Consider the following 17228-nt stretch of genomic DNA (forward strand, 5'->3'; position numbering starts at 1 on the left):
CATACCTGCCAGAAGTCCTGCAGAGAGGGAGGGGCAGAATGGGACGGAGATGAGGAAGGGAGGGAAGGAGGGGAGGGAGACAGAAGAAGTGAGGAGGAAGAGGGAGGGACGGGGAGTTTGTGGGTGGACAATAGGGATCAGTAGGTGGAATGAGAAGGGGAGGAGACAGAGAAAAAGTAGGGATTTTGGGAGAAGGGGAGTTGACGTTGATGGTTATTCACAAAGAAGGGAAGAGAGAGAAAATGGAGGGATTACTCTTTATGTGAATGAGAGAGGATGACTGATAAGAGCACGAAAGAATAATCAACAACAGTTAACAATGGCAACGTCAGGTCACATCAACATAAGATCACGTGATCAGGGTAGGAGAAGAACACAGAGAGGAGGAAGCCAGTGTAATGAAACCATTTGTTGAGCAAACACAATCAATGCCATTTAAAGACTTCTAAAATAACTGTGTTCCCATGGACAGGAAAATAAAAGTAAAACAAACATGGTGGGTCAATATGAACAACAGTTGTTAAACGACCCTATCAGGAATGTAATGTTGGCATACAGACTGAACAAATTAGTGTCAGCACAGCAGGAGGTGGCGTTGAGGAGTTAAGAAGGAGTGAAAGGTTTATAACATGAACACTGTTAAACACTCTTCCACTTAAATGCGGTCAAACTGCATGTAAGTGACAAACCTCTCAGTAAGCTCAGCTATTTTAAAACAAAACTATTATGAGAAGTGAGACATAGAGGTCTTTTAAGAGAGCTCTCATGTTACACAATACCGTACACCTCCCATCGACCTTAGTATTCATTCCAGTTTGCCACCCAACCCCCAGCTAAAAGGCTCTCCTCTACGCTCTCCTTTTACTTCACCACACCCTCCATCAACTTCACGATTTACACACGCCTGATATTGCGTCACTATAATTGCAAAGGCCCTTTGATCTAACTCTAGGCAGTCTTAAGTTTCATGTAGATTTCATGGAAAGAAACAGTAATGTCAGGAAACAGCCACTAGCTAGGGGTGCCCATTCAGCCAATGAGGCGGAGGCACATGTCTCTGGGCAAAAAGGGGGCGGGCACGGCCGGGGAGGGAGGGGAGCTCTCGGGTCGCTTTGGCCATGGCAGAAAAATCTCTGGGGACAATAAAAGCTAAATACAGTATCAGAGAAAACCATGTGTCCAGAGATTTGCCTGGCAAATAAAGGAATCACGAGGCCTGGAGATAGGGACGGCATTTACACAAGCAGGCGAGGGTCATAAATGAAGAAAGAGTGTTCCATTTTGATTTTAAGGCGGCCACTGAATTTCACATTTACTTTTGATTAATGTACAGCCCAAGCTCTTTTATGCTTTTGAAATATGAGTGAGCAAAAGTTCTGGGGACTTTCACTTAACATAAGGCTTATTAAAATCACTCCTGAGTTACAGAAGGCAGTAACGGAGAGACGTTGTGACAAAGAGTTCCGTCTTTAGCCTCATTTGTAGCTCATCTGACGACAATATGGAGATAAGGTACAGACTTTACTCATCATCATACCAGCCTGGGGCCTGATGGATTTTCTAATGAGGTTAGAAACTACAATCATCACCCTGATCATTAGCTAATGCTAAATGAATGAGGATGGTTGGCAACTGGGTGTGAGAGATGCACCTTTGGATCAGCGAGAGGGCAGTCATGGTCACAAATCAATACCAAGGAAAGCAGTAATGAAAATAATGATGCTGGTGATTTATACTGATGGCCACGATTTTCCTGACTGTGAACAGAGAAATGTCAGCATTTAGAGTCGAGGGACTTGCTGCTTTTGTTGCCATAGGGGCGGCTAGCCCTGTCCAAAGTTCACCTGCTGTTATTGTCTTTAAATAGGTCATTATGCACTGGACAGGCCCACTTTGTACATGTCCCTCTTAATGATTAAGTGTGCCCTGTTAAAGAGCCCAGCCTCTATGAACTAGGTTCAACTACCTGCATGCTCTGAGATTAAAGGCAGATATAGTTATAGGATCCCTGCTGAAAACAATACATTTAAGTGTTTTCCTGACCTTTCTGAGCTCAAACAAACAAGATATTCTGATTATCTGCTCAGTTTCATTCACTGTGATAACAAAATAATGAGTTGACAGTTTAGAAGCAGACAGAAAAGCAGGAGCTAAAGCAAAGACATGAGAAAGGATAAACAACAACATAATTCAATAATAATAACAATGACATTCATTTTGAGAGAAGGGAGACCACATTTTCAACACATGCACATTTTTCTCCTATAAAACTTGTACCTGAAATGGATTTCTCTCAGAGTGAAACCCGCTTGTGATAAGATAAACAGAAATGCACCAAAAAATGACAAAACGGACCCAGAAATAACAGGCAACATTCTCATAGCTGTGTTTCTAACAGTATCATTTGGTATTTTCTCTATTAATTTCTCTCCTCTTTGCCGACAGAATGTAATGGTGTTTTATATTTGCTCCAATATCTCTTTCCATATGTCATATTTTAGTTGTGTTAACCCTCCTGCCCCCAGTTAGTATTAGTTTATTTCTATGACATTTAGTTATCACCTCCATTCATACATCACCTCAGTTCTATTTATCCATTTCTTCAATGTCAGTTCAGCCTGAAAGATGAATGAATGTGGCATTTTTTTTATATTGCATTTAATTTCTGTTATTCATAGATTAGGCTACTATTCATAGCAGTATATTCAGTCTATTCATGAGTTTCAGAAAAAAATACATTTAAAATAAACTTAAACAGAATTTTTGATCAACAACTTTATATGTTTACATGTATACACAGATAGTTGATGAATGCCCACTTTACAAGTCACTTTACATGGATTTATTTTTATATAGAGTTATATTATCTTTTACTTTTATTTTAACCTCATTTCATTAACATTGCCCTCACTACCAAACTGAATTAAACCATACTTTATAAAACCTTACTTATAATTCCTTCTCTGCATATTTTAATTTCAAGGCATGAACAGATAAACTCTTTCTGTATTCTGGGGATTATAAAGCCTAATTTTTAAGTGCAGAGTCATCTGCTCAAATGTTTCTGTTTGAAACAAAGATAAATATTTAAGAGTAAGGGGACAGATTTGAAAAGATGACTTCATAATTGTCACATTGACAAAAGTTTTTACTGAATGTTGAACGTTTACTTTGACTACACTTATTTCTGCAAAGACATGTTTTTCAAATCGCCTTTTTTAGTGCTTTAAGGTGCACAAACACATTTCCATTCACCTCCGTTGAATTGGGGTTGTGGCACATAAAGCAGAAATTTTCTTCATGCCTGGCTACACTATGGATAAGTGAGGAAATGTGTTGGGTTCTTTCAAATTTTGGATGAACTGATTTTTGACTGACATGGGCTATCTGGGTAATTAATCCCTCTGGTAGAGTGGGGAAAGAAATAAGCTCTTACAATATGTTGTTGCAAAGCTTTCTGGGGAAATGCAATTCTCACTGAGTTTACAGTATGTGTCTGAAATCTCACAACAGTTACTTTAAACGTATAAACCAGGGATGAAACATGAAACATAATTATAAAAACTCCCAGCTAATGATGATCCATGACTGCTAAGTCTACCTTGTATCCTTTTTACCACCCAGGTGCCCACTACTTACCTTGCCATCATATCGCTTCACAATGAACTGATCCAGGCCTAGACCTGAAAAAGAAACAGAGAGAAAATAAACAGACATACAGATTAGGAAACAAATATTATAACAAAGGAGATGTGAGGCAGACTAGTTACACAGTGGGGGCATCAAGATTTATACCTAGCGTGATGCAAATAAATTGTATTTACTTGGTATCATTACTAAACTTCGTTATCACTGACATGTGCTCAAGATTAATAATAGTCATTAACAATCCATTTTCATTTGGCAAATTTTTCAAATAAACAATCATCTGCATTCAGCTTCGGCTCTTCTGATCATCAGTCAAGACGAAGTTCTCAATCAGAATACCAACAGTTTTGACATTTATGTTTAAAAAGCACCAGATTAACCGCTATGTTGAATGACATTATGGGGTTGACATGGCTGATAGCAGTTTTTTATCTCTCATTCTGTGCCGGATTGTAAATCCAAGTGCTCTGCTGGAAAAATCACATGATGACGCTATTTTTAAATCATCCAAGCATCTGTTTCTGCATTGTATTCTTAAAAAAAGTATATCGGACAACATACAGTCCATATCGGCTGATAAAATCGACCACTAGTTATATCTGTTGGGCCTTATTTTTACATGGATGCGTCAAATGAGTCTCTCGGGGTGTTTGGTTCAGTGTCAACACAATGAAAATTGTCTTCAATGCGCACATATGGATCAGTTGAAAGAGTATTCTTCATTGTGCACTGGTCTTTGTCCTCTCAGTCTTATTGTTATTTCTGTGTCATTTATTTCTATGCAAAAGGCATTGATTTTTTTTATGGCTGAATACAATTGTGCTCCCTGCAACAATGTTATGAAATGTGATTTTCCCCACTTTTTACAAGACTTAATCAAATATAGTCCAAACATGAGTGATGTATTTTGCGTTAAAAATCTAATCATAACGTCAAACCAATGTATTTCAAACTAATAAACCTTGTTAAGATGATTATTTTCTAAACTTTTGTGTAAGCTAGCAGTTCTAATGTATTAAATGAAGCCTGCAGTGTTCAAATATTATATAAAATATTCCAAGAGTGGCACAGGCTCTTGATATCACACTGAGACTAGTAGCACACTGACCTGCTCTCATTAAATCAGATTAACTTTGAGGGCGATGGTTAGAATATAATCTCATTAAAGTAAACCTAGCTTCAGCTGCATTACAGAAAACCTCATCACCTAAGACCTCCGAAAATAGCCTACCACCTTCTTCTGCTGAGTCAGTAATCCTCTAACTTTAGGTCAGTTACCACAACAAAAGAGAGATTCCCAATTCAGGGTGTGGATCGCTTATCTTTAACCCACATTTCTAGTCCAAATATTGGGCAAACAAAGGTTGTTTCAAATGCACCTGAAAGAGGGCAGCCTCGTTCTGCCCAAATTTGAAAGGACACAAGTGGTTGCCATGGAGCTGACCCTCACAATATCACAAGATCAGGTGAGAATCATGAGATCACATATCAGACAAAAATCCTTCTTGTCAGGCTCAAGTAATGTGTATGTGTCCAAACCACAGTGGTGTGGACCAATCAGCATCACATGAGGCAGATTCAGGCGTGGGTTTTAGGTGTGTGTGACAACATGGGGAGGCTACAGTCTGTTCAAAACAACAATGGCAGTTCGTACGGAGGGTGGCGCAGATGCTGCAATGGCATCAGTTACATCAGAACTGGAGAGTATTTCCTCATTAAAAGAAGACCAAAGAACAACGCTGTTCCCAATGGAAAAGATGTTTCCACTCTTTTCTCGTCTAGCTACAGCAGACCATGATAGACACTGATAGACACGTGGTGCCGGCCCTTTCTAAACAGCTTCCAGTGATGGCTTCTCAGATGGTTCTGTGTTACAAACCATCTGGCCCATCAGGTTGCAGGTAACATCCTTGTTATAAAATTCACAATCAAACTTAACGAGGTGATAAGGACCACCTGAAAGCACTATGAGTATTTGTGTGGCTGGACTGCTGGTGTGGGGATACTTTGTTCATGGTAAATGGTAAATGGAATGCACTTATATAGCGCTTTTATCCAAATCAATTTAGACTACAGACTGCGCTCATTCATCTGTTCACACAAGCATTCATACTGGTGGCCGAGGCTACCAGGGCACGCTGGTGCCATCTGCCACCATTGGGAGTTAATTCACACACCGATGAACCGGCATCAGGAGCCACTTGGGGTTCAGTATCTTGCCCAAATATACTTCAACATGTAGGCTGCCATGGTCAGGGATCGAACCAACAACCTTCCAATCGGTATGCAACCGATCTACCAACTGGGCCACAACTGCCCCATTCATGTCCTTCTGGGGATCCAGCCTCTAAACTCAGTTGTTTTATCTATGCCAGACCCTGTCCAAACAGAAAAAGGTTAGCTAAACCTATCTTAAGTTTTTTCAACTGGTCCATGGTTTATTTATCACCTGTGGGTGAGAAAATGTGTAGAGCATTAAAAAAACAAAAGCAAACTAATCAACAACTAGGACTTGGTCATATTTTTTTCATGTGACCACGGAGCCTTTTGGTTATCTTCACTTGGGAATCTGAGAAGAGAGTGAAGTGGCTGTGAAGTGAACCGTAACTTCTTTTGGCTTTTTCATGAGCTTTGCTGAATGTTCTCGTATCCAACAGAGCTCGGCTCATCATTACTTGAACTCCAGTTTGGAAGAGCTAAGAGCAGGATAAAGAAAGGAAGAGGTGGCGAATCAGGAAGTGGGTATGAGAGGTATGCTGTCTAAGAATGAAAGGCCAATGGAGGCCAAGGTGGGCTTGAGCATGGAAAACAGAAGTGCTGATGTGAGCAGGAAAGGCAATGACAAGCCCAGTTTAATAAGTGCTAACTGCAGGCTTACTGTGGTCCTCACACACTGGGCATTCAACCAGAGATCTTTGATTGAGGCGAATATACTCCAATAGAATAAAATGTCATGCAAAAACGGAATGAATTTTAGTGTTGAATAACCGGATAATGACAGATAAAGACCAGAGTAGTGCTGCGATTTGTCTACACCAAGTTAAGCTCTGCGCCTTCCCAAACCTCCCATGGCTGAAGATCAAATATCTCTCACTGGCTCCATGTGTGACGCCGGAGATCTGCTCTGGTTTAAACCTGCTAATTGATACACCAACTGCTGTGTCGTGAGTCCCTCAACTCAGCGTGATCAGACAGCCCTGTCACTACCCCCCTCCTCCATTCCTTCCTTCATACTTGTGAACACAGTCAGTGGGATTGTTTTAACATGAACTGTCATAAGTCCTGAACCAGCAAGCGTGTGCTAAATGTCCCTGTGGCTGGACAGAGCACGGGGTGGAGGCTATGTTGAGTAATGCTCTACCAGTGGAGTAAAAATTATCTCGGCAATGTTGCCAGGGTATATTTTGGGTCAAAATCCAGAGGCAATCTACAAATTTCCTGGAATCTACAGAATCAGATTAAAGGAAAGCTGAATGAAAACAGGTTTTAGTAATCATCACAAATAAATGATGAATTGATAATTACACTTATATTACAGTTAATAGTTATTTTACTGTTAACAAACAATTCAATGAGAAATGATGTTTATTTAACAGTTAATTTTTGCACATATAACATTTTATGCACTATATTAATTATTGAATATATATTAATGAATAGCAAATGTTTTGTAAAACATGTTAAAAAGCATCAAGTTACATTAATTTGTCTCCATTTAATCTTGTATTGGGGATCTATAAATTATTTATCATTTGTGGACTAATATACATATCTATGTTTATAGATGTTTTACACATATTTTTTAACCATTTACCAAAGAATTATAATCATTAGTTGCAATGTATAATACCAATCAAATTGTTTTACTGGCAGTTAAATGATTGCCAAATAATAAATTATTTGGTATATACAAATACTTAATATATCCAATAGTTAAAATAACATAAATTCAAACATTACATGTTATTAATTAATAACCCTTATCAATTATCATTTAATTTGTTTAATTTTAGTTTGTTAAAAGTCAAATAAATATTATCCAAAATGAAACTATCAATTTATCATTTATTAATGATGGTTATTATAAAGTGCTCCCAATGAAAATGTAAAATAAAAATTCTCCAAATAACTGGAGTATGCCAGTGGGTGGAAAGAAGTCCATGATGGTGGTGGAAAGAAAGAGAGAGGACTCACTTTCAGGCTGCTTCTCGTTAGGTGTGATGGAGCGTATGAAGTCCTGCGGCGTCATGTAAACCTCAGCGTCTCCGTGCTCGCCAATGACCTTCAGCGTGGCAAAGTAGCGAAAAATCTTGTCTGGAGTTGAGTAGGCTCGTATCCTGTTCTCATACTCCATCACCTGCCAACCAGACAGGAACCACAATTAATGATACAAAATTTCAGGCACGAGCACCACCCGAACATACCTAAACATCAGCCAAATCAAAGATCCGGGACTACTCCGGTCCCGTGTGTAGTAAGGTAAATGATCTGAGGTAGAGTTAAGAGAGTGCAGAGGAGGTGAAGCAGTGAACAGAATAAAGAAGCAGGTGGTGGCAGGAAAACAAGTTGACAGTCCTGATGCGGAAGTATATTAACCTCTTGACTCAATGACCACGTAATGAAAACAGGAAATAGTGTTATCAGCATCAGTCAGACTGACAGGTTCACATGAATGGAGACTGCAGAACTACCGCAGCCACAAAAAGCTGTGACAAGACAACCACACATACGGCAAACAGCATGACATACTGAAGTCCAAATACAAAGAACTCATTTATTCAGCTCTGTTACACACATTAGCCACGTCAATGTTTGCCTTGACACTGCCATTTGTTTTTTAGCAGAAAGTTTCAAACAGATGCAGCATAACTGCGAAATTAACAGAGCGCTGTCTGTGCTCAGCCACACTAATCCACACAGACTGTTATTTTATGTGACACTGAATGATTGTGTACACAACACAAACTCCCTGTGGAAAAAAAGTAAAATATGCCAAAGTTTTTGAAGGTGTTATCCACTTCGATTTTATAGCCGAAAGAGTGAGAGAGATGCACAGACTTTTATTCTACTAGATTCTCTTCTTGGGTCCGTAGCTATGATTGCATGCTTCTGTGTTGGTTCACCCTCTTTAGCAGACCTTATTGGTCTACAGGGAAATCACCAAGAGCATGTCCTCCCAGAAGAGGCAACCATCACTGTATGGATGAGAGGTTATAGGACAGTCATGTGGAAATGCCGGAGAGCCTGACTGATGGAAAGCCCGGAATACGCTGTCATCTCTCTCTGGATCTCATCTCCTCAGATTTACAGGCTACTGATCTCAGCATCACCCACACTGATGGAGACTCAAAGCCCGTTCTTTGGAGTTTTCAGCCATTTATGCCCTCTCTTTCCATTACAAAAATCACACATAAAAAACCATGTGGGTGAAATTCAAGTCACGCGAGTTATTTATCAGTTTTTCTTCTGGTTTTCAAAGATTTATTGTGCAACATCTGAGAAAAGAGTGCGATTCACTGCTAAAAGTAGGAGGGTGAAAGCACTGAATTTTAAAACACACATTAGAGTGAAAATTCCCTCTTGCTGCATAATTTTGCATTCAAATTATTATTCAAATTCAGAAAGTCCCTATCACCTTTGAAAATAATAAAGACAGAACATTTAGAAAGACCAAGAAATCAAAATAAATGTTCTAAAAAATTTCCCACCACACATCCAAGTGTTTATTCTTCCATTATACTGGCCCTCCTGCCTGACCGATCATTCATTGTTCTATCATTAATAAATACATAGATATTCAGAAATCATGCATAGTTCAAGTACTGCATTTCTCATTGATGTGGTGTTCACAGCTGACAGCGCATTATTCACTTCAGTTGTAACATAAACGAACAATATCTGACAAAAAAAATATATATTTAAGTCCTTTGACAAAGATGAATACCATTGACCAAAGAGCTGACCCCCAAGAGGCGCAGGAGGTGACCAAAAGAAAGATTGGGGCCAAACCAGCTGCTGCTAATGTTGCAATTCACCCGAATTCTCCTTTATGGTAAATGCATTGAAACAGCCCAGGATATATGACTACACTTTTCAAAATAAGGTTTTAATACAGACTCTATTCAAAATACATCGATAGAAATAAATCATTTTACCTGTGGCCTTTATACATTAAGAAATTCCACAACATTGTGAGGGAAATAAGTTTGTTCTTTAGTCTTTTGGTTGCATTGTGAAATAAATCCTGACTATTAAGGACATCTAAATACAACCCCACCCCACCCATGCTCAGACATGTGAACACAAGTGCACACAAGAGTTACTTCACACAGTACTCTCTATCAGACTCTTTACTTGACAGAGTGAGCTGGCACAAACAATCTATTTCTACCAACATACCCATGAATCCTGAGGTGTTGTGATTCACTAAAACGACTTGCTCCCTAGACTGCTATATGCTTTCAGCAAACTGACGCTGCTGCTGAGGCAGGAGTGATTTCACAATTTTTACATCTACACCCATAAGTCAGATGTGCTGTTGCATCACATTCCTTTTGAAAAAAATGCACTGAACGTTCACAGGTCTTCCTTTCTTTATCCGTGCTTCTCCGACGACCATATGCAAAACTACAAACTGTCTTTATTTGGCATCATATAAAAGTTCTTCTTCTGCTTGTCCTTTGTCATCTGCTTCCTAATTAACAGCAATAAAATCTTACTGTTGGTGCATTTCTGTTGTTTATGACAGCAGGAATGCATGCTGACTACCTTTGTGCTTCTCTGTGATATATTCTGTCAAAAATATACTGGCGTTTGCATATTGGACATTGATTGGGAGGGCTTTCAAAACACCATTCCAGAGGTGAATTAAATACTGGACTCACTGAATGGCTGAATATTTATTGTGTATTGATTACCTTGCGGTCACGGAATCCAGAGCGTTGCTTCTTTTTTTTCCCCTCACCACCTTCGTTTGCTCCTTCGTCTCCACTGCTGGCCTCCACCGATTTCTCAGACTCCGCCTCAGACTCTGCATCCTTTACGAAATCAGCCTCCACTCCGCCTGGTTGCTCAGAGTGTCGAACAGAGGGCCCTGCCTCTGCATATGCTCTAGTTTTCAATAAAGAAACAGATTTGAATGACATTACTACCAGAGACATATTTCTATGTCATTTATAGGGAAGGTTGCAACATCTTTTTGTGTTTTGGTTCCCTTGATATCTCTGGTACCAAGTAGAATCAGGGAAGTGTGTAGCTGATTATGTAGCAATGTTGCTCAAGAGGTAAAACAGAGACAGGGAATGAGAATGATGGCGTGCTGTGTTTTGCTTGTCTGTACAATGCAGAGAGGTTTACCAAGGGACTCCCTCTTGACCATTTTTCTGACTAAATTGAAAATTGGAATAATAATAATAAATAGCTGGGTCTGTCTGGATTAGGCTGAATAATTCAGTTTAACGAGACACAAGGAGAATGAAGCCTGGGGTGAAGGCCTGGAACAGTCTCATCCCATCAGTCTCAAATACCCCGAGGCACCATCCATCACGCTGCCTCCTGCAGCACAGTCATGCTGTCCCTATAGAGCTCTCACGTCAACACCCTCTCCACTGATTTGACTTAACTAAACACCAGCCTCCTTAGTAATGGATAGCCATAAAATTTTTGTGACCCTCTTGGGGTAGCGGCTTGGCATGTCAACAGAAATGCAGGTAAGCAACTTGATGGGGTGGCTTACCCTAACAGTTGTGTGTGATGTTGGGGAATCGAATTTGGCATGTGCTCAAAGTCAATCTCCTGTCAAATACTGCACCGCAAGCAAATCCTAGTTTACTCAATGTAGATCAAGGACTGTTCATTTAATGGGGACCATGCCAGATGGATAAGCCTGCAAGTCATGGTGTGAAGCAAGGCAACTGTCAAAAGAAAGACACTAGATGATGCACTACAAATACTGAAGAGTCTTTCAAGGGGAATATCTTTGATGTGGTAGGAAAACTAGAAAAATGCAGCTCCAAATACTTGAAAAATAAAAATTCCAGTCATATGGCGTTCCACCACTGGATGGTTAACACGTTTGTGCGATAGTTTAAAGACAGCAGCAATCAAAGAGAAACTGGTCTTTAAAGGCTTCACCAAGTGTTTTTCAAAATGCCACTTGAGGATGAAATAAAGTATTTTTACAAATATCATTTTTTCTTAGTATAGAAGAACACAGATGTTTTACTGGGTCCAGACTCACCTTTTCCAGAGCAGCCCAGCACTAGCAGACACACCAGTTACCCCTGCCAGGGCTGCCAGCATTAGCCTCCTCTGACCAGACCCTCGAACTGCCCCAGTGTGGTAGCGCCGGGACATCTGCGCTAGCCCCACTGAAACTGCGGACAAAGCCCGCAAGCGGAACATCCTGCAGAGAGAAAATAATAAAGGCGGAATCAACAGCTGACAGGACCGGTTTTGTTTTAGGGCATTTTGTCCAGCATGTGATGACAGAAAAAAATGGCATAGATTCTTTGTGGGAAATACAGATTGACATTATCCACCAATTTCTGACATTTAAAAGACTGAACAATTAATCTATTGACCCAAAAAAATAATCACCAATGAAATTAATCATTGCTTGCAGCCCTCTTGAAAATACTGACGAATAAGACAATAAAACAGTTTCAAACTACACAATGTTTATCATCTGAAAGTCATGCAGAAGCGTGAACACCACTGTGTTAAGCACATTCCCTCTCCAGTCACAAGCCTTGGAAGTCTTAGGTAAGGATTTGACCAAAAAACTAATTAACACTCATCTCAAGAGGCGAAGCTTAGAACAATAGCAGTGCACTCGTGGGATCTGTCTTCATACTGCACTGCAGGCGAAACTCAAAAACCTTCAACAGTCAATTCATGAATGTCCTGCAATCCTCATACAATTAATAAACAACAGAAAGCAAGGATAAAACTAATTGCCAGCAGTGCAGCTAAGCTCCAGAACTCCATTTTCACACAGACTGTTGCTTCATTCATCTGTGTCATAGAAAGATGATTAACAATTAAGCATGGGGCTACTGGTGTGTATCTGTAGCTCCCATGTGTGCACGAAGGATGGGACGGAGGAGTTCATCCCACTGAGGCCTGAAGCTGCCACCTGTGGATATCCTATTAACAATTCATACACCGATTGTCAAACTGATTCAGCAGGCAGACAGACGAAGACATGACATATGCTAATTGGGAATGTTTGGCAGCCCATGACAGTTAAGACTGGGGGGACCGGAATGCATGCACGCACATCATTTCTATGGAGCTTGGTACTAAAAGACTGGTGCCAAAGATAATATTGACATCAATGAAGCCAAAAACCTATTCAATGCAACATAACAAATTGAATGGAAAAAAATTGATACGTATGTATTTGTTTGAAAATTGCTACTCTCCCCCAATAGTGAACGATATCCAAGTGGCGCTCTTATGTGGTTTGAATGCACTCAGTAGAAGCAACGGCAAAATGAGTGTAATATCATGTAAATAAGAACCACACAGCATGAACAATAAATAAGAACATTAAAATTATAACAACTGTGACCATCATTTATCGATCTGAGAGAATTTCTTGATGCCCATGTCAGATCTGCTTGAAATGTATTTAGAGGATTAATGTTTTTCATGTTTGCCACAAATACATACACATATGCCAGAGAAGTCAAAATATTCAAGAGGCAGTGGGACATACAAAAAACAACAACACAGAATTGTTTTTCTTGGGCTGTTTGACTCTAAGCTGCCAGCTGAGTACCGCCCATTAAGGCTAGAATAATTAATGTCTTCCTGGGTCTTTGAAATAGACGACGTGAGCTCAAATTAATCATTTTCAAAGTGAGAGTTACCCATGATCTGTAAAACCCCCAGTTGAGGGGCTTGGAGCTTGTACAGAGAATAGATTTTTACAGCTGACACACACCAATGCACAATGCTTTCTTCTCATCAGTCTGTCAGAACTTTTTTGGCCAGGAAGGGGACACAAGGGACACAGGGGACGTGAACGCTATCTTGAATGAAAAGCAGTGACCCACGCAACAGCTACAACTCCCTCATCTGTACGATCCAAATGAAAAAATACAAATGCAGGAACACAATGTAAAGGACAATTGAGATTTGGGGACTAAAGTATCTGATGCTATTACAACAACAAATAGTAAACAATAACCAGGCATAGATGTACCGGTAAGTGTGTTTCATACATACTCTGTAACTGGTCCGCACATGGGCTTGAACCACCGACTGAACTACTGTGCCCTGGGTCATTGATGGACATCACTTTGTTCATTTTGGTTAAAGCTTTTTCAAGCTGCTTCTAATAGATGTGCTCTTAAAAATAGCATTCAGTTATTTAAGGTTCTTTTTTGTCTTTGTTCTACATTTTAAGTGTGGTTTAGAAAATGTTTTAGAACATAATTTAAAACATCATCCAACAGTTTATATAATGCATTTTAATTATTAGAGTCTCTTGGTCTTGATCTTTTCCTAGTAGAGATTTAAATCACAGGTTTCATCAAAATATGACACAGTATCGATTAATTTAACAATGCGATATGTGCTGATATCACATATGATTTAACACTTTTATAACTGAGCTCTTCCTGATTTTTAAATATTTCTTTTAAATATTTTTAATACAACGGATATATACAAAGCAGGAATTTTAAAATGAAGATGATAATATGCATTGATATTTTCAATTTGCATTGATAACGTTGGATTGTTTATCACGATATCATATAAAACAATATATCACTTGTTCGATTTTTGTTATTATTAGAAATAAATGATAAATTATTGTTCAAAACTGATATGGTGGTCAAACCGAACTAAGCCATTATTAACACCTACATCAAGCACAGCAAAGTAAGACTACATTTTATATCTTATGCTGCCTACTTGTTAGTGTAAAGCATAGAACCTTGTTCAGTATGTGGAAGTCTCAGGTTTAATCTTTTCATAGAAGTACAAGTGTTTAGAGACCTTATTTTAAAACTATCCAGTCCAGCCAAGCCCACAGCACAATCCAGAATCACATTAAGCCCTTTAAACTGGTGACAAGGTAGACTGGGACCTGAAACTGACCTAGCACCTGGTAAATTGCTCTTGGTCATCAACATTCTCTGCCACTTGACAGTGATATGTTGAGATGCCCACAAGAGAAACATAAGTATTTATGTTGTGTGAACACTACTTGATACACGGATGATTGCATCCTATAAACACAGGACAGAAAAGCAGTGGGCAGTGTCACCTCAACAGCCAACATGGGGCACTAAAAATGATGCTTTATGCTTTCAGTAGAAACTGGTGATGCATCCTCTCAAACACAGTAAACTCAGCAGCTCCAAGACGCTAAACTTTGGAGTTCCTGTGTTGCTCAGGGATGCTTTCTGCCTCCGAGCGGTAAATATAAACAGAGAGAGGGGATTATTGTCAGGAGTACCAGGAGCACAGATGAAGGAAAGTTTGCACATCTACCCTTGTGCCTTCTCATTTGGAAACTTCCAGATTGCATAGATCTTTAGGCAGGAACTTGCTCCATAAAGGGAGTTTAATAAACCTGGCTTATTTGGTAAACTCGCCCCGGTCTGTGACTTGCTTAAGACTTACAACAACTTTCTTACAAGACGATTCGTTAGTTGACAGCTTTTAGCAACCATTAATACATTGTTTTGGAGTATTAACAGAAGACTGATGAGAAAAAAACAAATACACTGGACAGACCGACAACAAGTAATAATACTCAAAGGTTGGGCCATTTTGACAGTGTGGTGACTCACAGGATAGTAAGCCATTTCCTACTGCCCAACTGGAATATCAAGTGTATAAACAGCACAAATGTGACTGTGATCAAAAGTGTACACAAAGTAGCGAAGGTGACATAAATTGATAAACCAATGTGATTGTTTTTCAAAGACCTTAAGAGGCATGGCATCTCATATTTGGTCAAATCCCCAACACTGGCTTTAAGAGACACCCAAGGGTCTGCAACTTTACTTTCAGCAGAAGTTGGGACATTAGCATGTCTTATAATATAAAACTAGCCATAAATTGAGCAAGGTTCTTCCCAGATAATCTCCCAGTACGCGAACATTACTTTTTCATGTAGTGTGATGCTGATAGGATTATACTGACGAATCAGGATCTCTGACATCAACATTTAATATTGTCACACTGTTAAAATAATCGCCTAAGTCATTTTTTGTCGAAATTGTTTTTTTTGCCTAAATCATCTCCTCATGACGCCGGCCATCAATGGTAAAATCGCCTACATCCTCAGTTGATCAGATCATGTGATTTTACCCCTTTAAGATCATCACTTCTTTGACAATTTGCCTCATTCATAGGCATCAGATAAGAACCCAGCAAAGAAGAGCTATAGGGAGATTGTTTAGTTATCAGTTTAGTTTATCAGTGCTTTATTGTTGACACTAATATTGGTAACACTTTACTTTAAAGTGTCTACATAAGAGTAACATGAGTGTGTCCTAAACATGACATGGGATGTGTCATGAACATTAATGACACTTTGAAGTAACATTAATGCTCATGATACTTGTCATGTCATGTTTCTGACAGGCTTGTGTGACTCTTATGTAGACACCTTCAAAATAAAGTGTTACCATATCTTGCTTAAGTCACAAAGGCATGTTCAAAAAATTGCCTAAGTCATTTATTTCTCTTAAGTTACATAATTTACACACAGTGTTATTACTATGCCAATAGCCATCCTTTTTGAGTGAAATGATCAATAAATGTCATATGGTACACGTTTGGCGTTTGTTTCCTGCAAAAGGTCAAAAAATTAGTTAGGCGATTATTTTAACAGGGTGACGATATGGCAAACAGTCAACTGCCAACTAACATAGCTATAATTAATGTGGCATATACACGGGTTAAAACATAACGTTAATGTTTATGGCTATATTAAACGTCATGTTTGACATGTGAAAGTGAAAACCAGAACCCCCAAAGTTGTTCCCTGACTGACAAGAACCCCAATGTTTTGTTTTTAGCCGCAATACGTTGACCTCGTAGACAACAGCCTGCAGTAACACTGCTCACTGTCTGCTAACCATGGATATATGTTTTCAATGGCAGTCCTAATTTATACCACGTTCACTGTTAATGTAACATGCTTAGCTATCGAGTCCAGAAGTCCGATAATTGTTTCGTATGGCAGCTAACGCTAGCTAACTGACAAGCTAATGTTAGCATAAAGGTCCACTGTTAGCAGAGGGAGATGCTATTTTATCGGTTACACGCAGCTTCGTTAGACCACTCTTATCATAGAAGCGGCACGGTTACTCACGTTAGAGACAACACGAACGCCTGTCAGTCCAAAATTATAATGTCTTCGGTTTTTCGTCTTTCCTTCCTGTGTCTGCAGGGATGGAGCGCAGCAACGCAAGAACCAGTTCCGTGTTCACTCAGTGCCTTGCAGACACAGAGGGGTGGGCCGACATACACACGTACCCCGCCCCATACAGTGAGACGGGCTCTGTCCCACTCAGAGACTCAACATATCTTCATACAGTCTATGGTCCCAC

The 17228-nt window shown here is 39.5% G+C and overlaps 1 protein-coding gene across 3 annotated transcripts in view; it reads right to left on the bottom strand.

The window, feature by feature from the left end:
• Positions 1 to 17228, bottom strand: part of micu1 (mitochondrial calcium uptake 1) — a 39158-nt gene extending 21930 nt beyond the window's left edge. The window contains exons 1-6 of one of the 3 annotated variants that reach the window (XM_059323850.1): positions 16991 to 17228; positions 11888 to 12052; positions 10566 to 10758; positions 7843 to 8005; positions 3640 to 3683; positions 6 to 17 (exon numbers count right to left, since the gene is read on the bottom strand). In XM_059323850.1, coding sequence (XP_059179833.1) covers positions 6 to 17; positions 3640 to 3683; positions 7843 to 8005; positions 10566 to 10758; positions 11888 to 12051 — 576 coding nt within the window. In that variant the 5' untranslated portion in view covers position 12052; positions 16991 to 17228. Of the gene's footprint in view, positions 1 to 5; positions 18 to 2579; positions 2619 to 3639; positions 3684 to 7842; positions 8006 to 10565; positions 10759 to 11887; positions 12053 to 16990 lie in introns of all 3 variants that reach the window. The other 2 variants (XM_059323847.1, XM_059323848.1) reach the window with 2 other exon arrangements.

The sequence above is a fragment of the Centropristis striata genome, chromosome 20, assembly GCF_030273125.1.
Source record: "Centropristis striata isolate RG_2023a ecotype Rhode Island chromosome 20, C.striata_1.0, whole genome shotgun sequence".
In the NCBI taxonomy this organism is placed as follows: Eukaryota; Metazoa; Chordata; class Actinopteri; order Perciformes; family Serranidae; genus Centropristis; species Centropristis striata.